This window comes from Pipra filicauda, unplaced genomic scaffold, assembly GCF_003945595.2.
Source record: "Pipra filicauda isolate LSUMZ 115617 unplaced genomic scaffold, ASM394559v2 scaffold71_size5581439_pilon, whole genome shotgun sequence".
In the NCBI taxonomy this organism is placed as follows: Eukaryota; Metazoa; Chordata; class Aves; order Passeriformes; family Pipridae; genus Pipra; species Pipra filicauda.
The window spans coordinates 2,202,931-2,224,792 of record NW_024104887.1 but is presented as its reverse complement, the minus strand read 5'-3'; the positions used below and the strand labels follow the sequence as shown (position 1 = coordinate 2,224,792).

Below are 21,862 nucleotides of genomic sequence, written 5' to 3'. Positions count from 1 at the left end.
GGTCCTACTGGGCAGGGTCCTCCTTGAGCCTGGGTACATAACACCTGCTCTGGAAATGGGAAAATATCTGCTTCCCAGGACACTCATCTTCCACGGAGGCTTGGCAGCACATCCATTTACAAGGAGTGGGAGGGTTACATCAAATGGAATGAAATTCAAGTTCCCCATTAAAGATTCCTCTGAAACTACAGCTATGAGCTAACACCATTCCTTTTTCTACAGCACCATACTCAGCTGAATCCTTTGCTTTGTCACCAGCCTAATCTTCGGAGGCATCACCGTCGGGACAGGAATCGTGGGGGTCGTCGCTGGGGCAGAGGCCGCGAGAAGATTAAGGAAGATGTACAATAAAGCTGATCCTCTGATCTGTGCCACCAGCATGTTCAGCTCTGCCCTGTGCCTCTACACAGCTCTCATGCTGGCCCAGACCAGCATCCTTTCCACCTTTGTAAGTGACAATCAGCAACATGTCCCTTGGTGTCCTGGGGAGAATGGGAAGGGGGAGGAGGAGGAGGCAAGGGGTGGCTCTTGCAGAATTCTCTGCAGTCCTTTAGACCATTAGGAGGTTTCAATGACTTATAAAGTGACCAGGTAAGAACTGGGAGTGGTGCTCCAATGCTGCCTGTGGCCTGTCCAGTGGGATCCACGTTGGGCTTTCCTTGTTCCAGGACAAAGGGCAGGCAGAGCACTGCAAACTGGGCCTCAGGACCTGCAGAGTGCACTGAAGAAGAGAACAGTAAGCCTGTGTAACTAGCTGCATGAAGCTTGTCCCTTCTCCAAAAATGTAGTCAAAGCAAGTCTCAATCTTATGTTAATTATTAATGCTATGCAGCTAATTTAGTATTCTTATTTATTTTTGCTTTCTGAATCCTTAAAGATTGGTGTAGTTGGGGCTGTACAATACACAGAGTTCTTGCTAAGAATAATTGAGCCATCATCTTCAAAGTCCCAGATCACCAGCTGATCTTCAAAGTCAAGCTTTTGGCAAAGCAAACTGAAGTATAAATCACTTAAATTCTGTTCTTAGCAAAGGGAAAAACAGAAACCTACCAGGAATGATGAATAGTTCCAAAAACTCCCTGTGAGAGGGAACTGAATGTAAACCTTATTTCAACTATAATCTGGTAACAGCTAGGGAAAGACTCCAAGGTTTTTTCCTGTGACTCCACAGCCAAAATCACCATGATTAACATAAATAAGAGGATCCAAGTAAAGTTAATTACAGTAATCAACAGTTCTCTGCAAAAGGGTGCTTTTGCAGGTTTTTTGCTTCTAAGAATAACACTTGTTCAAAGAGGTTTTCCTTTTGACTCCTCAGGAATGGGTATTCCTGTGGAAAAACACCTTTACACCAAAAGAAAAACAAGTGGATTTGCATGTCTGAGTGTGTGTACACAAAGCAAAATGTGAAACTGAAGATTATTTTTGGATTCAGGAGTGGAGATCTGAGTGCCAAAGTATTAGCCCTTTTCTTTTTCTGTCTCTCAGGTTCCCACATAGCCCCACCCTTAGTTTGTTCTCTTTTTTTGTCATTAAATCTGGAGGACAACAGTTTCATTTGCCAGTCTGTGTTCGATGAGTGAACCAACATACTGGGTTTGAATTACCAAAATATACCTTTTATTAGAATTGAAGAATCCCAGAATGCTTTGGGTTGGGAGGGACCTTAAAGATCATCTCACTCTACCCCCCTGCCATGGGCAGGGACACCTTCCACTAGCCCAGGTTGCTCCAAGCTCTCTCCAACCTGGCCTTGGACACTTCCAGGGATGGGGCAGCCACAGCTTCTCTGGGCAACCTGTGCCAGGGCCTCACCACCCTCACAGGGAAGAATTCCTTCCCAATATCCCATCTAAACCTACTCTATGTCAGTGTGAAGCCATTCCCCCTTGTCCTGTCCCTACAGTTCCTGATAAAGGAGCTCTATAAGGCCTGATGAAAGTTTAAATGTTTCTCTCCTCACAAACAGCACTGTGTCTTCCAGCAGGGTGTTATCCAGGAGGAAATTCCAAACTGGGCTATGGATAACTGTGTTCTTTAAGTTTCTTCCAAAGGGCAGACCAGGTAGTTTTTTAATAACAGGCTTTGCCATTTTGTCTTTTGTTTGATGTGCTCTATGCAGGTCTTCCAGCACTGGGCAGGGGGAATAAATTGTAGGTTGTGTCAGCACCTGATTCCCCTGGTACTTGTTGCACTGCCTGAGCATCCCCTCCTCTGGCCCAGCCCTGCCTCTCTGTGCCTTCCTAACGAGGGTGGCAGCAGGCTCACTGCTGGCAGAACTGCAGTGCCCTGGCAGCTGCTGCTTCTAATCTGAAGGCCCCACTGAACCAGATCTTCCATTTGTGCAGGACAGGAGCAGGAAATGGTTTTCCAGACCCTGTCTCTCAGGCACAGGCACAACCTGTCTCTGCTTCACCATGTGGGAGCCCCTGCAGCAAGAAAGGATACAAGCAATGACAGAGGTGTCTGTAGGGCACTGGGGGGGATCATGAAGGGGAACAAGGCTGTGGCCAAAACTGGCAGAAATGTTTCAAAGCACAAGAATTCTCAAGTTAATGTGGGACTATGGCAAGGCTGAGTTCCAGGGTTTCTGTTGGGGTAGATGGGCTGAAATGCTGTGAGATTGCTCTCCTCCCTCTGGATCCCCAGCTCTTGACTTCAGAGAGGCTCTGTCTCCATCTGCTCTGTCTCCAAAAGCAGCTGAAAGCCCTGTGCTCACTGCAGTGCAGGTGCTTGGGAAAGTCATGGCTGAACCCCAGGAGGTGAGGAGGTGACCCTACATCTGCAATCCACACAAGACCTCAGGAAAGACAAGAAAATCTAACAGAGTTCTGTCTCTAACATTAAGACAATTCTGTTTGAATTTATTACTCTGTGGAGTATGAGGACTTAGCCACTGAATATCACATTTTCTTATCAAGGTTAGTTTTTCATTTATTTCCAGTCCTTTGATCTCCAGGTTGACAGCATAACTCATTTCCTAAAGATGAATTCTACTTTTCTTGCACTGGCCATGACATGCTCTTGTTCTGAGGGCTTGTACAGACTAAATAACTTGGAAAAAGCATGAAGAGAAAGAAAAACTGGAAATTGCACTTTAGAAGTGCTAAACATCACAAGATTCCTATAAGGGAGATAGATCAGTCTCTCATTTGATGTATGAAGGCAGGGAGTCATCTATTCCATTGGTGATATCTAGGAACAGTTTGGAAGCCTTCAGAACCTTCTGCTCTAACTGTTGGATTTGCATCTTGTTATATTTAAAGTATCAGCCAGGATCTAAATAAATCTCTTTGCTCTTTATCTCCTTCCTATTTCCCTTTAACCTGCACTATCTCTTGCTACCCATGGCACCACTGACAGAAGTTAGGTAAGTTCATACCACTATTGCTTGATGAATTTGGATCTTCCAACAGATCTACTTCAGAGAATTTTACCTTGAAATAAAGGCATGAAGGGCTAATATTTTCTGGGGAGTGCAAGATTTCACAGCCAGTCCTTATTGCCAAGTGTCTTGGTAAAAAGCTGAGCTGTGTGATTTTGCTCCCCATGTTAACAACCACATGTAGATGTTTCACTTGCTTTCCAGCTAAGGCTGGAGCAGTGATATTGCAACAGTCCTGAACTGGAGAACAACAGTTGCACTCTATCTCTTGTGAGGGCAAAGCCTGCCAAGGTTGTGTCAGTGGGCAGACTTGGACAGTAGGATGCATAAATCCAAGACTAACACATATTCAAGGAGTATGTGAAATGACTGATATTTGTTACAACTTAAGGAAAAGCAACTATGTGTGAGGGAATGGATTCAGCTGCAAATTAGGAAACCTGTATAAAGTGTTGTGAAGAGAAAGATATCTGGATAATGGTCTATATTAAGTATCTCAGTTCTTCAAGGAACTTTTTGTCCAAACTGGTTTGAAGAAGAAAACACATGAGCAGAACAGACCAGAACCACAGAGGAGGCAGGAAGATGTGCAACAGGTCTGGTTCTCCTTAGGAGAACATCAGCCACCCCTCCAAAAACATCTGGGCATTTGCCACTGTGCCTTTCCTAGACCAGCTAAAACATCTTGACCAAGGCCTTACTGAGCAGGAGGCCTGTTGTAACCATGGATTTTATTTCCCAGGTGCCATCTGACTTTGTGGCCTGTGTCCTAAATAGACTCTGCCTTCTAGCACTGCTCCACCTTGACAGTGTAGCTTTACTGCTCTCCTAAAGCCTCACTTAGCCTGGGCAGGCTGCTCCAATCTGTGTCCAGGGCTGGCTGAGAGGGTTAATATTCTCTGAGACCACAACTGTAAGAACTGTTGGGGGCCCTACCCCTTTTCCTGATGGCTGGGTCTCCATCTGTGATGGATTAGGGAATTCCCACAGGGCACCAAGGCTTCGAGGCTGCCTGTTCCTTGGAGTCCATTCCATTTTGGAAGTTCTCTCTCTGAAAGAGCCTTTAAGATTACTTGTATTAGCACAGAGGTGCTTCATTTGCAAAGGGACATCTTTGATAATTTTTCAAACCTGTGCTGAAAGTTTCTCTTCCCAGGGTCTTGCTTTCCTCTTCCTGGGTTCAGCAGTTCATCAGGAGAGGGGGGTGTGTTTCCTATTTTGACTCTTCTGCTGAGGATTTGTGACACAAACCCCACACACCTTCTCTGGTTCCTTTCCCCACTTTTAAGATGCAATTAGTGTTTGTAAGCACAGACAGAGATGTTCAATTTATAAATAAATGGGTGTGTAGGACAGCTCTCCCACAGGCACAGTCAGTGAGCCTGCCTTCATCCTTACACCAAAGAAGGACCATGCACTGTGGACAGTCACTGCTTTCTTCTCTCCTGCAGATTTTTATTGCATTTGGAGAACTGTTTTTATCTGTGAACTGGGCTGTTGTGACAGACATACTGCTGGTAAGTGCTCAGGCATCTACTTCCTTATTTCAAGTTTTTTCTCGACATAATGTTGTTCCTAAGGCTGCATCTTGGTGGCTTTCTGGGAAGAAATGAATGAACTCCTATCAACAATCCCCTTATTGGTACCCTGCTCACACTGGGGATGGAATCACTGCTGGGCAATGATGCCACTGGCAATAGAGGTGTGGTGGTGCAGTCATCCAAGTTATTGTGAGCCTAGAAAGGAGATGTCCTGGCTTGGATGGAGCTCCTGCACATGGAACTCTCTAGTGCTGCCTGTTCCCAGAGCAGTTTGGGTTTCTGTACAGCTCTGTGTTGTTGGGTGTCTGCCAGAAAATGGTCTGCACCAGAAACAGGTCATTTTGTGTCTATAATCAGGTTTTCTATTTGTGCTCCAAAGGTTTAAAAACATGATCCAAATGAGGGAAAGTCAACAGTCTGTGAACTATGAACAAGTTGTTTTAATCCAGAATACAGTGCAGATGAATTCCAGCAAGTCCAATTCCTGAGTGGTGCTATGGTGCCAAAGGGCCAGGCCAGCAGTGATGGTCACGAGGATCTCGGGGATCCCAGGGCTGACACCACAAGCCCAAGGAAGGGCAGTGCATGATTTCATTTGGATTCTGCCATCAGAATTTCTTTAGGAAGCACACATCCTGTGGCACTGTTAGTCTAGGTTTCAATGAGCAGCTTGGGTTTTTTATCATTTCAAAGGTTTTTAGTTAGTAATTTTTTAACACACTTGAGTTTTTACTCAAAGGAAAAATTTGGCAATCTTTCATTTATGCTGTAGCTCCACAGTAACTGATCAGTGTCTGTGTAAAACCTGGGACAGATGTTGTTATTAACACTGAATTAGAGAGATTATCACAGTCTTATCGAGTAGTTTATATGACTTTTTAATTAAATGCATAGTATGAACAAGTTGAATACTGTCAATTAGTCAAATAGGCAAGGAAATGATCTACCTTGTTCACTTCTAGTAATGAGACTGCAGAAAACTGATTTAAGTACCAGAGCCAGACTTAATTAAATGATTGACAGTTCTTCTTTTGCTCCCTATGGGCATTTCAATTGACACAATCCTTTTCTACAAAGGGTGGAGTGCTGGGTCACACAAGAGACCCATCCTCGCCACTTTGGGACCCCTGTGCTGGTGGGTGTGACTGTAACCCAAACGTTCCAAGCAGGAAGCTCCCTGAGAGACAGGGATTGATGTGGGATTGAAGTGTGGTACAGGCAAAAGGCTGCTGCAGCAGGTACTGAAAGTGGGGAAATGGTGTGAAGCCACCAGGACAAGTGAGAGAAAGCACCAAGCCAAGGGCACAGCAGAACAGACATCTCTGACTGTTTCTTCCCAAGCAAGAGTCCCGTGTTCCCCGTTTGATGTCAAAGTGTTTCATTCTGAGGGAGCTCAAACCTATTTGCAGGTTGCTGCTGCAAACCCTGCTGTCATAATAAATCTTTCATTTAAGAACCACAGTGAATGCATTCATGTGTAGCACAACACAGCAGCAGTTCCCAAGAGTTTAGGACAGCAAAGGAACCTTGCAGGCTGTGCCTCCCCTGGAGCACAGGTGCCTATGAGCTTGTGAGGAACCCAAAGATTCCACCAAGGAGTGATGGCACCATGGTCTGAGTTGCTCAGATACAATTTGCTTAGTATCTCTTCCACCTAACTAAACAGCTGAGCAGAGATAAAAATATCTCTATTACAGTGTTCTGTGTGAAAGGATGTGACAGAATCGCCAAATGCTGAGCCCTGTGCAGTGACCAAAGGGCCCAGCTGTGAAGCACCACAGAACTCTCCTTCCACTGCTGTGACCTTGCCTTGACATGAGCCTGTTTATCCACATATTATATAGTTGAAGAGCCTTTCTTTACATTCTGATTGAGATGAAGGAAAGGAACTCCTTACCTTTCATGGGTCTCTAGCAAAGCCCTGCCAACACTGACTGTGCATTATGTTCTCTTTCCTGGTGCTGCTCCCTCCGTGTCAGTTTTCTGCACTCTGGAATTTTCATTAAAGAATAACTAATGCAGTCAGCATTAGGGAAATGGCTGCCTGCTTAAAGTCTCAGCCAGCAGCAAAAGGGTTTTGCTTCTTCTTTGACTCTCACAGAATGGTCAGAAACAATTATCCTATGAGAAAAGAGCTGGAGCCTTGCAGCAGAGAACAGGTGCAGAAAAACTATCACTGCTCCAAACTGACAACTTTTATTAGCTTCTGTTTCAGTTTATTTTGAAATCACTGGGGTTTTGTATCAGAACCAAGTATTATTACAATTACCATTCTTTTTACATCAGTTGAGGCACCACTGAGGGATTTTTTTAAGTTTCTCAATTTACTTTTCTCTGAACTCCTCCATCTGCATTTTAATTCTGTCCTCTGTCACTGTTAAAGAGGCAGGTGACACTGAGTGAGGTACTGGTGATGTATGATGAGGAAAGTGAGGCAGATGGTTACTGTCAGCTCATTCCTTCAATTCCTTCCTGAACCCAAACTGCAAATCCTGGAAGGAGCTGGGCTTTGGTTCAGTTCCATCATTCCAGTCTCAGTTTGCTCAGGGAATGCTGCATCACATCCCAGCCTGCAGGAAGTCTGTGGGGAGTGCCACTGCATATCCTGGATCCATTTAAATCCAGAAGAGAAGGAGATTCTTGTCTCCCAGGTGACCAACACCCCTCACTGCATTTACTTTAGAATATTTTGGGTTTAGGTACCAGCAACGTTGCATCGATTGGCAACAAGTGGGGAGGTGACAAGTTTGGCTGAGCTCTGTGGTGGTGTGTCCCCCTGGGAGCAGACATTCAGTGGATTACCAGGAATGTGCTTTGGGTTGGATCTCTTGAATTCTAAATATTAATCATTTTATCAGAGAAATGATGGAATTGAGCTGAATTTGTGGGTATCTGCTCATTTAGTGGCAATTTTATCCAGGAGTTGGGTTTTGTCCTGCTGGAACCCCACAGGTTTGGTGTATTTCTGCTGTTGCAGTGACTGAAGGGTGCCACGGATAACAGCAGTAATTCCTCTTTTTGCCTTGTTTCCCACATGAACTGGTAGGAGTTCTGACAATGTAGCTGGATTTGCTAATGCATGTTCTTATTTTGCCACGAAAATGACTTTTCTTTCTTCCCACATGGCACTACTAGCCAGACTATGTAGCTAGAAATTCATTTATCCTGCGACCTGTGGAGGTGAAGACAAAGGGAGATGCTGGCTGAATGATAAGGACTTTCTTGCTTTGTGGCTGTGCATCAGGATGCAGTGCATGGAGCCACCTCTGTCCTCCTGCTCAGTGTAAACACAGAAATCTCAGCTGTACAACTCCAGTGCTAATGTGCACGTGGAGAGGGGCTGGAGCTGCCCTGCTGCTTTACTGGGAGGCTCTACCTGGAATGTCCCTTATGAAACATGTTTGTCCTCTGTGAGGTGACAGGACACTGTCTTTTAGGGTTGTGGCAGCTAATAGCACAGGAGATGCTGGAGCTGGAAGCCTGTGTGGGCCTTTGGAAGGCAACCAACACATTCCTGCCTTTGGAAGTGCCCTGGGAGGTGCAGGAGTGTTCCCCAGCCTGTGTTCCATCTGCTCTTTCAGCTGACAGCTCTGTGACAGCGTGTGCAGGAGGGTCTCTGGAACCCCCAGACACAGCACCACAGGCTTTGCAAACTGTACCTGTCTGGGGCTTCCCTGTCCAGGCCTCTGGGCTGGGATCTCCTGGGAGAGGGGGGCTGCAGGATGTCACCAGCATCACTGCCAGGGGGTGGGGCCCTGGGCAGTCCCTGTGGCTGGGTAGGAGGCTGTGGCTACTTCAGAGTCCCTCTGTGGGGGCATCTTTTGTTTCTTCTTTTCCCAGTGAATCCCACAGTGCCTGGAGCTCTTGGTTTCCATTGCGCAGCAGAACGTGAGTGACAGCACAGGCAGAGTTTGTATGACCCTCTAAACTATAGGAAACATCCCTTCCTTCTATTTTTCTTGTTACAGCTTTATTCCACCTGTCTGTTGTAGTTAGAGATATGGGATATTAAAGAAATGTGGTAAGGAGGTGGTGCAGGGCACTGGGAGAGACAGAGCCCATTTAGCTTCTCTCGTGCTTGCAATGCCCACGATACAGTAAGTGCATAACAATGTCTGATTTTCATTTCTCAAACACAGCCTGTAAAAGAAATCTGAGTGTAGGACAGATGACATGATATCCTTGGAGAACCAAGACCTAAAAGTCTCCAGTGCTGTACAGTCTGTCAGAGCCAGGTCTGTCTGAGCTTCCCAAGCTCAGAGTTTTCTACTGTAGTTCCTTTATCTCTCTCTGCACAAGAGCCTGTTCCCAAAATGCAGATGCTCATCTGGTACTCCAGGAGTGTTCCAAGAGAAAACAAAGCATGAGGAGACTGCACACCCTCAGTTAGGCCAGAGTGTGCCATGGCCTCAGTGAGGAGGAGCTGGGGGACTGTTCCTTCATCCCATGGGTGACAGGGGTTTCAGAGCAGCCAATCTCACATGACTCTGCTCTTGCTGGCCCAGGACTGGGTGCAGTGTCATGGCAACATGGCATCAGAGAGGTTTTCTGTAACTCTGAAGAGATGTCCAACACATCCCTGGTTTAATATTTATTATCGTTGAAGCACTCTATCTAAATATTCCCAATGAAAAATAAATGTTCCATCCATGGTTAGAAATGTCTACTTTGGAGGGACTGGGAACAGGGATGGATACAAGGGAGCTGCATGTGCCCAAAGGAAGGAAGGAGGTTGTGCCTTCCAATCCAGCTGCACTGTACAGAGCTCTCCTACTGGGTGCAGAGGGGCTGGTTAGGAGTGATTTATGTAACCAAGGTTGAGGCCATTTTTGGCTAAGAGGGGCACTGCCAGTGTTCCTGGTTCTTTACTGAAACTGGCTGCAATATGGAATAAGCGGGACCGAAACTCTAAATTAAATGTGAGAGCAGGATCTTTTCTTAATTTTAAACCCAATTTACCCATCATGTTAATGTTTCCTTGAAGGCAGCTACAGGGCCAGTATATAGGTTATATACCTTGAGTTTGTCTCCTGATAAAACACCAATCACCCTGTTAATTTGTGTTTGAGACACACTTAGAGATGTTTAGATCACGTTCAAAACAAAAACAAGTTGTGGGATGGAGGACTGGGAGAATATTAAGCATTTTTTCTCTGCTATGAGCAAGTGGTTGGGAAACAAAGGTATGAAGGTTTGAAATTGCTTCTGTCTCATTCTGACTGTGAATGCATTTTGTGTAAATGCATTATTGAAAGAGACACAAATTATATGGAATCATGCTGTACTTCTTCAGGCACAGTTGATCTTCAGTAGCACAGGCACAAAGCCCTTATTACCCCCAAATTACTATATTTTATTTGACAAAATGGTTCTAATCTCTGTGATGCTTTGCTGTGTCCTGGATGTGCACAAGTCTCCAACTTGCTATTTAAACTGTGTGCACTCACAAGCAAAATCATTTGGAGGTGTTGATACCCAGTGATCTCAGGTGATACCCAGTTACAGGCAGTGCCATCACAGCACCACCAGCCACCTTCTGGTCTCACAGGTTGGGTGAGACCTGTGGTCTGTGAGGTCCCAGCTGACACCCTGTACAGCCACAGCAGCTCCTTCGGGCTCCAGGTCCCCCAGAGTCCCCCCAGCACTCCAGACCAGGCCTGCTGACACAGGTCACAAGAGACTTCTCCCACGAGCTGTCAGTACTCAATATCCTTATTAGCAAATCATTATGACTGCAAGGAATACTTGGCTGGAGGCTTCTGATAGTTGCATGGCCAAATGAATCTGTGTAGTAAGGGGAGTCCTGGTTTAGTTACTTTGTTGTTGTTCCCTCCCGTGTCTTCCTTCCCCGAATGTTTTTTTCCCTCAACAAAACATGCAATGTACTCTTTTGCCCAGAAGAACTTCTGTGTCTCCAAACTTGTAATATAAAATAGAAAAGTTAATGCCTCAATGTCTCTGGGACGTCCCAGAAGCAGCTGCCACTGCTGAGGCTCTCTCTGGTGCTGTTTTGTTGCAGTACGTGGTGACCCCGAGGCGCCAGTCCACGGCCATCGCCCTGCAGATCCTGCTGAGCCACCTGCTGGGGGATGCAGGCAGCCCGTACCTCATCGGGGCTGTAAGTGAACTCCCTGCTTCTGGAGCCTTCCTTAGGGGAAAACTGCCACAAACTGAAACACACTCACAGAACTGTAGGCACTACCTGGTCCAAAACTACAAATTACTTATATTGCTCATACTGGTTCTAGAACACAGACATTATTTTTTACCTGCATGAAACCCCTGATCCTGTGACACTGCAGGTGGGTAGAATATAATCCTATATAGAATATAATCCTATCCGTGCAGTGTGTAGAAATCTATTTTGATTTGAAATGTGAAAACTCACATATTTTTCAAGGTACACGTTTTTGCAAAACACAATGTCATGGGTATTGTACTTGGATTTAAGCACTTTCTGCTCTTGTGAGGAGTTTCATGGAAATTAATCAAATGCATTTAAAAGCCAAGACTCAAAATCTCAGAGTTATTGGTCTCTTGGAAATCAGAACAAAAGTGATGCAATTTTGCCATTAGATACTACTTGGCCTTTAAAGCTCTGGTCTCAAAGCACCTTAACCTTGACTTTCATATTCCTTGAGACCTGATTTCTCTGCCCTGCCTACATTTACCTGATCTGAGGTGCTTCTGGACAAAGCAGCCAAGTCCTGTTTTCTCTGTGCAGTTCATTAGTTTCAGTTCCAGTGGATTGTACCTGTCAGTGTCATTTCCTTCCCTCATTCTTTGTGATTTAGGACACAGCAGCTCTGCACACACCAATCACCCACTTTGATTTTTCTGCTCTACTGGACATGGGAGAGAGAGTGAGTCCTTGTTGTTTCTTTAAAGTTTTCTTTGTATGAGAGTTTATTTAAAGTTCACCTCAGGACTCTCTGTTGGCGCTTTGTCCCCTGTTAACAGTGGCAGGGTTAGACAGGGCCAGCAATGCCCCAGTGAGCTGTTCCTACAGGCACAGCTGCTGCTCCAGCCACACACGAGCTTCCCCTTGTCCTCAATTGGGTGAAACCCAGAGTTTCAGCTGTGTAATCTGTCTGGCAGAGAAGACACCCTCTCTCACTGAGGGACTCCTCCTGCTCAGCCTCTTTTTTTGGCAAATGAAGAGACCACTTTGCTCATTCCTGTGTCTTAGGAAAGCCCTGCCCTCCCACTAATCCAGCTGTTTGTGTGTGGGAACAGAACACCCAACACCCCTGTGTCAGGGACAATGGCTGACATGGGATGCAGCAACGGGAGGAACCCCAAAAGCTGAAATACCTCTTGTGCCTTCTCCTTTGACCAATTGTTTAAGCTTCCTGCCTGAAAGGTGAAGCTGTTTGTGCCTCTATCCCCCCACGTGTCCTCTGCGGCCTCGTGCTGGCGGTGCTGTGTCACCCTGTGCAGGACCTGCAGACAGGCACCTTAAACAACAGCTCACCCAGGAGTGTGAAAGGCAAATAAAGCTTATCCAGATGAGATTAACCTCAGGTAACCTTGCAACTTCATACAGAACAGAGAAACAAACCCAGGAATAAAAGTGCTCTGTGTCCAGGTGGGATGGTGTGCAACGAGCACCTCATTTCTTCTGGAATGCTTCTGTGAGCCCAAACACCAACACTGCCCGGGACTGCTGCTGGTTAAACACTGAATCTGCTTTCACATTCTGCTGTTGTTTTATAACCTGCTTCAGCCAACCCTTTAGCTTAAAATCTGGCTGAATAATCAGGGAATAGTCTTTTTCAGAGTCTGTTTTTCTTCCCTCTACGCTCCAGAAATTTTTCACTAAGCATCTTAACATTAAATGCATTAGGTTTGTATTGTGGCCATGATGCTTGCTGTAGTCTCTAGGTGCCCATTTAGAGTTTATCTTGCTCTTATCTGCCTAAAGTGTCATAAATAATCATATAAAACCCAGCAAAGGTTGAAGAGCCTCATATTTGTGCATTTCAAATCACACGGTGCATTCTAACTATTGAGAACAAATGTGGAAATAAAAATGACTGCTTTTAACATTTATCTTTTTGTTTATGCTAAGAAGAGATCTCAAGTTCCTTGAGTGTTGAATCTTATTGAGTTTCTTGAAATCAGCTTTTCTTTCTGTCTGCAAAAATAAAATTCATGTGTATCATTCATAACCTTTACAACTTCATCCTCCCACCAGTGCAAAAAGCAGCTGCCTGGTATCTTCTTCTCCCAGTTCCTCACTGTGTCACTCCATGGCTCCTCAAATGCCTTTTGGCTCAAAAGCAGCCCCCACTCTTATCTGTAATTAATCTCCAGCTCTTCCCTTTCTAATGAGTGTTGCTGCTTGTGCCTGTATTGCTGTTAACCCCCTGTTTCTGTCCAGTCAGGGAGGTATAAAGTTATTGAACAGCACCAAGAAATGCTAAAGGTCATTCCCAAATGCCTGTGCTGTGCTGGCTGTCTGGAGATGGGCTAGGAAATGGTAAAATGTATTTCCCACTCCTGTGAGTGGGGGCACTGAAGGGATGAAGAACATGAGATTCCTCGAGCAGTGGAAGCTGGAGAGCAGGGCAGTACAGGTGTGCTTGGCAAACCCAGGCAGCAGCCTCTCATCCTGGTGTGCCTGTCTGATCCTTCCCAGGGCCACACTGTGACCAGGCTGTTAAACCACGGGAGGAAGGGGTGTTATCCCGATTAATGCAGCCTTGTTCCCTCCCCAGATCTCCAACGCCCTGCAGGCCCGGGGTGCTCCGTCCTTCCAGAGCAGCTTCCGGAGCATCCAGAGCAGCTTTGCCATCTGTGCCTTCGTGGGGGCCTTTGGAGGAGCCTTTTTCCTCCTGACATCTCTGTACATCGAGGGAGATCGGAGAGAAGCAGAAAGGCCCTGAGGTGTCTGTATGTCTATATAACTTCTAGACTCATAGCTGGTGGCTTTCCCGTGTGGACACCAGCCATGGTATGGGATCTGAACCACCAGTATCTGTGTTGTGGTAATGCCACGTTACTTTTGATAAAAAAGATAAAGGCAAAATCCCAGCAAAGTCTCAGACTGAATAAACCTCCCATATCAAGCAAAACAGACCCCAGAGCTCACAAGGGCCAGGGAAATGCTGGTAGTGACATCTGCAAAATGCTGCAGTGCCTGGAGGAAATAACATCCTTTACTGTAGTGCACCAGTGCAGACTGCAGGGAGCAGGAGGTTCTTCTTCTGCTCTGGTCTTTCTCAGCCCTGTAGAACTAGTCCTGGCTCTCTGTAGCACTTTTCCCTCTTCCCAGGGAAGTTCATGTTCAAAGTGTAAAAGACCTGAAGTAAACCTGTTGAATTGGACAGAACACATCCTCGGTCCCCTGGGTTCTTACAGCCTCCTTCTGCTCTGACTTGGTTTTCCAGGTACCAGCAAAGAACTGTCTCTCAGAGGAAGATGAACTCTGGGGCGAGATTTGCACAGAAGAAAAGACCATCCTCCCCTTCTTCTTTCCTTTTTGCTTAATGAGATACAGCTGGAGAAAAGGCCAAATCACAATTCCTCCATATGGCAGAAAATCCTGCACACTGACTTTTTTTGGATGCTTTTGACTGTGAGTCAAAAATCGCTACTGCATTGGCATATGGCAACCCTCCCCCATCTGCAGCCAGGCCCGAGGACTCCGTGGGGCTGGGGAGCTCCAGGAGGTGTTTTATGGAGCTGTCACTGGCACCACTGCTGACCCCAACAAGGCAGGAGCTTTGGAGGCACAATGTCTCCTGGAGATTAGGGAGGGAGGCCTATGAGTTCTCAGCAGGATGAGATTTGTCTGTAGAATTTGCAAAATATAGACAGTACAAAGTCAGTGTCAGGTTCAAGAGGAGGGGGTCGTGATCATTTTATATGTAATGTGTTAATGATCTCTTCCTAATCCTTTGAGGCTCTTCAGCATATCCTCAGGCCTTGGGTAAGTATCTCCTCTCAGGAGAGAACAGAAGCTGAAAAACCACTTAAACAGAACTGTCTATTTGAGCTCCTGTCTCTCAAGTGCAGAGGATTTGAGATGTGGTATCTGCTGTCTCAATATCATGCCAAATACATGATCAGTGGGGCCAACTTTCATTGTTTGTCACACTGTAGTTTCCAGCAGCACCTTAAAGCCAAAGCCTGAGGAAGATATTGGCAAGTGAATTGCAAAGTGTTATGAATCTTGCCTGATTCTCCCAGTAAATCATACGGATCATAAAGCACAACATTCCTGTAATGGCTGTGAATGCCACTATATATCCCATAATTCAGCAACTGCAGGTTTTTGTTTCTCCTTCTGTCTACCTCATTTTTAAAAAATCTATTCTGAAATCTGACTTAGACCCAGGTAGTGAAGGGTGACCATTGTGGGAAATAACAGAGAAGCTTTTTGTGAAACCCAGTAAGAGTGTGATAATTGTCTCTAAAATAAAAGTTGGTGTTCTGAAAGACTGAGCAACTTTTTCTGGTTGTGAAAGCCAGCCATGGTCATTACACCACTGACCTTTTGGAAATTTGTCCCACAAGGGATTTTTGCTCTTGGATGTGAATGCAACAGCTTGCAGAGGTCTAAGAGCTTCAGGCATGGCAGGATTGCAGCAGCTCCACAGTGCTTCCCTATTGCTATGCTCAGGATTTGCCCTGGAAACAGATGAGCTATTTATCACTTTTGTTAAGTCAGCATTAAATTCTTCTAATAAAAAATTAACCAGGAGCTGTATCTGCCCACTGTGCAGGCACGGATTTGACATATGAGCAAGAGATGCCAAATGCTGTTCTGGAAATGGTACACGGAGTCCGGGACAAACTCCTTCCTACTCCTACTCTCCTCTCCTCCCTGAAAGCCTAGAAATGAGCAGGATCACTCTGACTAGTTTGATTCCATCTTTTCAAATGCCTCTCTCTTTTCTTTGTAATTTAAGGGCATTTGGCAATTTTTTGTTATTTTTTTGCTGAATTTTAGCAGGACTAACACCCACTCGGGTTCTGGCCCTCTGTCTTAACGATGCAACCTCACTAGGATTTGTAAAAGGAGGAGAATTTCATAATGTTTTCTTCATGTCTTGAATTTGCTTCTTAGCGGGTGGCACCAAATTCTGCACTGAGGGGTGAACTTAGTGCTGGAGGAGGCTGTGGTGAACTGCAGCTATTTCAGACATTACACTCCTTTCATGCCACCAAAAAACTTGGATTAGGGAAAGCCACAGAGTCCTGGCACATGGACAGTGAAGGAACTTAAGGCATCAGCTGAAATACCTGTTGTTTTCTACGTTTCCAACTAAGTACAAGTAAGAGAAAAACAGAGGGATTAAAAAAGTTATTAAATTTGCTGCTTTGTCTACATTGGAAAGAGCTGCTGCTGGAAGCTGCTGGTTATGGAGATGGTTTGTTCTGCAGCATTCCTGCTGCCTGGAATCTGTGTCCCTTGCAGCAACTGAATGATAATGTGTATTTTCTGTAACTGTTTGTATATTCTCCTCCTGCCTTTAACATTTCTTCTTTGCTCTTTCCCACCAAAACAGTGGGAAAGAAGCACTTTGGAACAGCTCCAAATGGTGGGATTTTATAATTCCATTCAGGTAGCCATTTTGATCTTTTCCTCCCCTTCTTCCCTCATTCCCAAAGCAGAGACAGATGACCTTCAGTGCTGTTTATGTGGATATTTTTTAAACAAGTTTTAGAGCTCTGCTTTGCATAAAAATGGCCTTCAGAGTTGTGATTATTTGGAGCTTCTTCCAAAATGGGTGCAGGACACACCTAAGACACAACAGTGCTGTGCCATGGGGTTCCTCCCACCACTGATGTGCTGTGACATTGCTCTCAGCACAGTTTTAATTGTCAAAGACGTTCCATGTCACCTTTTCTCTCCTTCCCAAACCAGCAGTCCCGTGCACTGCTCTGGGATGGGATTTCCCAGCTCCTCAGGATCTCCCTGTGCCAGGGCTGAAGGTGGCAGAGCTCCCAGGTGACACATTTACAGTTCCTGGGTGGGTGCCCTCTCCTAAGAACACCTCTTGTTTTGCTCCTCTTTGCCCTCGTTACTTGTGCAGCCAAATGGTCTTTTGCAAACTAAGAAACCCCAAAGTCCTCCCCTATCCCAAAACTTTCAGGGCAAACGTTTTCTTCAGAGATCCTTCTGCTGGTTTGCAAACACTGTTCACTCCTCAGGCCTCCTTTGAGCACTGGGTTCTCCCACCCTGCCCATGAGGGTACCTGGGACCGGGGAGCACTTCCCTCATCCCTTGGAATAGGCACAAACCCCATGGAAGAACATCTGTGGGGCCCTGCCAAGTCCTGCTGCCATTCAAGTAGCTGGAACTGGCTGTGTTCCATTACAGGAGAGCCACTGGGTTCATCTCAGTTCTATAATTATCCTCATTGTAATCCAATAAAGCCTTGGAAAGGTTCTTAGAAGGCTTTTTGTTTATAAGGGAAGCCAAGGTTGATATGAGGAGACTCTTGAGCCTGATGCTGGTGAAGGTGATCTAAGTTGTGGGAATCTCACTTTGTGTAATTTAATGTTTCAGAACAGTTTTGTTATTAGTATGTAAATTACCCACATACCCTGGGATAATCAGATGGCTGGAATTCAGGACAGTATTGTAAGGGTTGTCAAATCCCATTGCAGGAAAGTCCTTTGGAAATGCCCTGTTCAAAGTGCCCAGGTTTGGACTGTGACTCCATCCCAGCCAAGGGGGCTGGAACAGGGCTTGGGAAACACACCCTGTGTCCCTAAAACCAGGATTCTGTGCCATGAAAAGCCTGACCTGTCCAGGACTCAGCTCACACTGTGGCACTAAGGTCTGACTTTATCTGCTCATACCCTCTGGTGTTAATATTCCTACAGTTAATATTTTTCTGTATGACTGTGAAATGCTTTTAACTGGAATCGAAAGGTAAATTCCTGCATTCATGTACACAGGTGTGATTTGCTTTTCAGTACTGAATGTGTTGGGCAGGAGGCTTGAAACTGATGTAAAAGGATGGGAATCATTTTTGAAAGTACTGACTCCAAGCCACCTATTTAATTCCACCTCAAGTGGCCTGACTTCTCCCTTCCTTCATTCCTTTTTTCCCAAGAGCCTTGCATCCCTCTGTTCCTGACAAAGGCAGGCTGAGCAGCTGTGTGTTCAACACTCAAGGAAATTAGGCCATTTACTTAAAGATTTAATTATGGGTTTAGGAGCCTAATCTTGGGCACCTAATCTGGAAATCTTGGTTGTAGGGATTTTTTTTTCGGGAATATTTCTATCCTGCTCCACGAAAACATCGCTTTAAGAAATGCAGGCCTGTGAGCAGAGCTTAAGCTTCAGTGTGGGAGGCAGTGCAACTGTTCTGCACAGCTTTTTGTCTTTGCAGGTTGCATTTTCAGTGCCTGACCTTGGGTTTTGTGTACATGGACACCTTGCACAGAGGAGATGTCACTGGGAGGGGGGTGGCAAAGGTGGGAGCAGGCAGGGCTGTGAGGGAGGACATGGAGTGAAAAAGGACACCTGAGTTCTTGCTGAGAATATTTCCACAGTAAAACCAGTGAAAAGAAGTTTCTTTAACCCGTTTAGAGATAAATGTGGATTCATCGAGTAGCAAAATAAAATGTGGATCACACAAAATGTGAGAAACATCTGCCCTCCAATGAGGCTGCAGAGGTGCAAGAAAAGGACCCAAATTCCTCCTCCTCGTCCTCTCCCTCCTCCTTGCCTTTGGACTTTATTTCCAAAGGCCCTGGAAGGCCAGAGTTAAGACTCACTTGTCCTGAGGCAGGATCTGTCCGAGGGGCAGTGACACCCACCTCCAGCGGGTGCTGTGTGTGTCAGACACGCTGGGGGCAGTGCAGGTTGTCAGGGGCACTCTGAGCTGTTTGTATTTGCTGCCCAGGCAGCCTTTGCTCCGTCCTGTTCTCCACCAGCCGAGGGCTGTGACAAGGGATAACAAGGGATAATGTTATTCTGTGTCTCCAGGCTCCTTTCCACTGGGAGCTGCCTCTCCCGGTGCCAGCCGAGGACAGGACACGGTGTGACAGCACAGCCAGCACAGGTCCCTCAGCGGGCTCTGGAATGTGGCTTTGCTGCTCCTCCTTTCGGCCCTCGTGGCTACAGGGAATGTGTTCCAGCAGCCGGGAATGCTGAGAGCCCAAGGGAAGCTGTCGCTGTCCCTGCCAGGGAGAGGCCTCCCAGCACAGGAGGCTGGACAGGGCTGGGCACTCCAGGGACTGACTCCAACAGGGAGCTGGGAGTGCAGGGACATGGGAATGAACAGGAGGAGCAGTGGGGAATGAGGAATGACATTCAACATCCCACTCAGCAATGGTGACATCAGGATTTTAAAGAAATGTCCAAATATATTGGTTCCTGGAAGGGATTTGTTTTAATCTGTGTTAAAATAGGAGTTTATATGTGCATTTGCCCCTCTAGCCCACTGCTTTAATAGGATTACCTTTAGCATCACCCTGTGGGCTCTTCCACTCCTCATTCCACGTCTGCTGTGTCTCAGCAGATCCAATCAGGTGTTTTTTCATTGCTCAACAGCACAGAGGAAATTAATTTTTCTGGTGAGGGGAAAGCACAGTGAATAGCTTGATTCCCCTCCCCAATACCATCTGCAATCACTTTTGTGCTGCAAATGAAGGCAATGTTTTCCTGGGTCAGAGGTGCCTGATTATTCATAGCACTTTCATTTCCAGCAGCAGAGTCATCCCATCCCTGCCAATCATCATCCTGGTTTGTGTTTGGTTTCTTTTACAGTGCTCTGGGCTTTGCAAGTCTAGCTGCTCTCCAAACTCCTCCTGTTCTTTGTCGCTTGTCCTGGGCTGGTGCCAGCAGTTCTCAGCTTCTGAAGAGACCAACAAGGGCACTTTGGTACCAGTATTGCAGTTTTCTCTCATCTTATGAGATCCTGTCTGTTTAAAAGAGAATGAAATGGGAAGGAGGGAAGAGTGTAACACTCAGTTCACTTGTAAGTAGCCAAAAACCCCCCAACTGAGTAGTATAGTATTTACCAAGGTGGATCAGTGTCTTGGTTTTCATGGCATGTCAGTGCTGACTTTCCTCCAGATTTCTTCAGTTTGTCTTTTTTCATCTTGTCAAGGTTGTTCTGAAAGGCTTTGAGGTCACAGCCACCAGAGCAGGGATGTGGTCAGTGAGAGGCCCCCAGACAGGGCCACCTGCGAGATGAGACCTTCACAGACACCAAAGGAAAGCTTTCAGATATTCAGTTCCTGCAGCCTAAACCAGCACAAAACAGGTCAGTGTTCTCAGGAGGTCTCCCCCTCTACATGTTGGACTGGCAGGAATGTGACAGGCTCCCTGCCATAACCTGGGAGTGGGAAATGGCACAGGGAGTTGGGACTCTCACAAGAAGAAAGCTGAAGATGGGAAAAACAAAGGAGAGGTGTTTGAATTAGAGGCAGTTCAGAGATCCACAGAAAGGAGAAAAGGGATTGGCAAATCTCTGAGTAGAAGGTGTGCTCTAGTGAGGTGGGCAGCTCTTGGCTTCCACACAGCAATGCCAGGACAAAGGGTTGATGGCTTCTGTCTCTGGAGTGTGGGATCTCTGTGACTGGAGATGAGGAGGTTTCACCAATTCCTGCTGACTCGGTCCTGTGTCATGAGGGATGTGGAAGGGCTCTCTCTCCAGCATGGCATGTGCATTTAACCCTTAGAAAAATGAATTTTTGGTAGGCAAGAGGAATCTGCTTTCAGCCTCCCCTTGGAAGGCTTTAGTGCCAGTGAAGTATTCCCTGAACCAGCACATTTTATTGGAGCTGTGTCCAATGGTGGGGATGGGAGCTTGTGCTGGTGTACAGCAAACAGCTCAGGAAGCATCTGACAGAGGAGGAAGGACTGGAAAAGTGGGAGAAAGTGAACATATGCTAAACCAGAGTGTCTGAAACTAATGGGATGTAAAACAATTCAGGCTAATGAAGCTTTTCATGAAATAAATCTCTGCTAAACTCCACCTGGAATCCTGCACTGCCTCTTCCTTAGATCAAAGCACTTTGGTGCCTACAGGTAACAGTGAGGAGTGTTAAAATTGCTGCCCAAACATTGCTTTACTTCACACCTTGTGATAGCCACGGGCTGTGTTTGGCTCTAACAAGCCTGACATGGGGTAGTAAGTTTGGAGACAATTTAAGTGTGTTTATAAAAGAAGGACATTGATTAATAAGTGCCTGTTACTGGCTGCATTATAGTTTTATGGGTATGTAAAACATTGCAGACTGATGTTTCACATATACACACCCAAAATACAGGGCTAAGGAGGGACCTGAACCAGAGGCACAGCTGTGAGACACATCTGTACCTGCTGCACCCACAGAACACCTCCCTGCGTACCAGCAGCACTGAGGGAACTGCAAACAAACATTTCCAGAGGTGGGCAACAAGAAAAAAATCCCTGAGATGAACAACAGGTACTTCAAAGATCCTTAGGGGAAGGGTTTTATTCTAAAATCAGGCAGTAGCTTTAAACCCTGTACAGTTTCTTGCATTTTTTCCCGAACTAACCCTGGGTGGTCTCTGATGGAGGAAAGATACTTGTTTTTCTCTATCTGATAAAATCACTCCTGCATCTCCCCTGACAAGATGCTGCCAACATTTCACTGAAAGCAGGATTTTCTGTTAATATCTGCAGAATCTGCTGATACACAGCAACGATGTACAGTTTGAGACTAACACTGACTTGTTTTATATCATCACGGTCTGGTCAGACAAGGTGCAAGTTCTCCTTTTAAATGACCCTAACACATGAGGAGAACATGCATTTAACCACTGGAAAACCCACTGCACAATCCCCAGGAGCTACCTAAAGACATGCTGAGCCTTCCAGGATATTCTGTCTCTTCAGCTGAGATTGGTACACTTTTGGGCAGCATTCCTACAGGATAGATGTGCTGGAAAAACTGGTCACATTAATTGGGAGCTGGTGGAGGAGGGAATTGAGTCTT

The 21,862-nt window shown here is 45.9% G+C and overlaps 1 protein-coding gene across 2 annotated transcripts in view; it reads left to right on the top strand.

Annotated features, from left to right (window-relative positions):
* The window catches only part of SPNS3 (sphingolipid transporter 3 (putative)), a 33,341-nt gene extending 11,933 nt beyond the window's left edge, over window positions 1-21,408 (top strand). Inside the window, exons 8-13 of one of the 2 annotated variants that reach the window (XR_003543232.2) lie at window positions 259-448; window positions 4,837-4,902; window positions 10,946-11,044; window positions 19,662-19,872; window positions 20,005-20,160; window positions 21,170-21,408. Coding sequence is in view for 1 of the 2 variants with exons in the window: in XM_039389341.1 (XP_039245275.1) it covers window positions 259-448; window positions 4,837-4,902; window positions 10,946-11,044; window positions 13,647-13,814 (523 nt within the window). In the remaining variant the exon portion in view is untranslated. Of the gene's footprint in view, window positions 1-258; window positions 449-4,836; window positions 4,903-10,945; window positions 11,045-13,646; window positions 13,816-14,318; window positions 14,392-19,661; window positions 19,873-20,004; window positions 20,161-21,169 lie in introns of those variants that run through there. The other variant, XM_039389341.1, reaches the window with a different exon arrangement.
* Window positions 21,409-21,862: the final 454 nt, after the last annotated feature.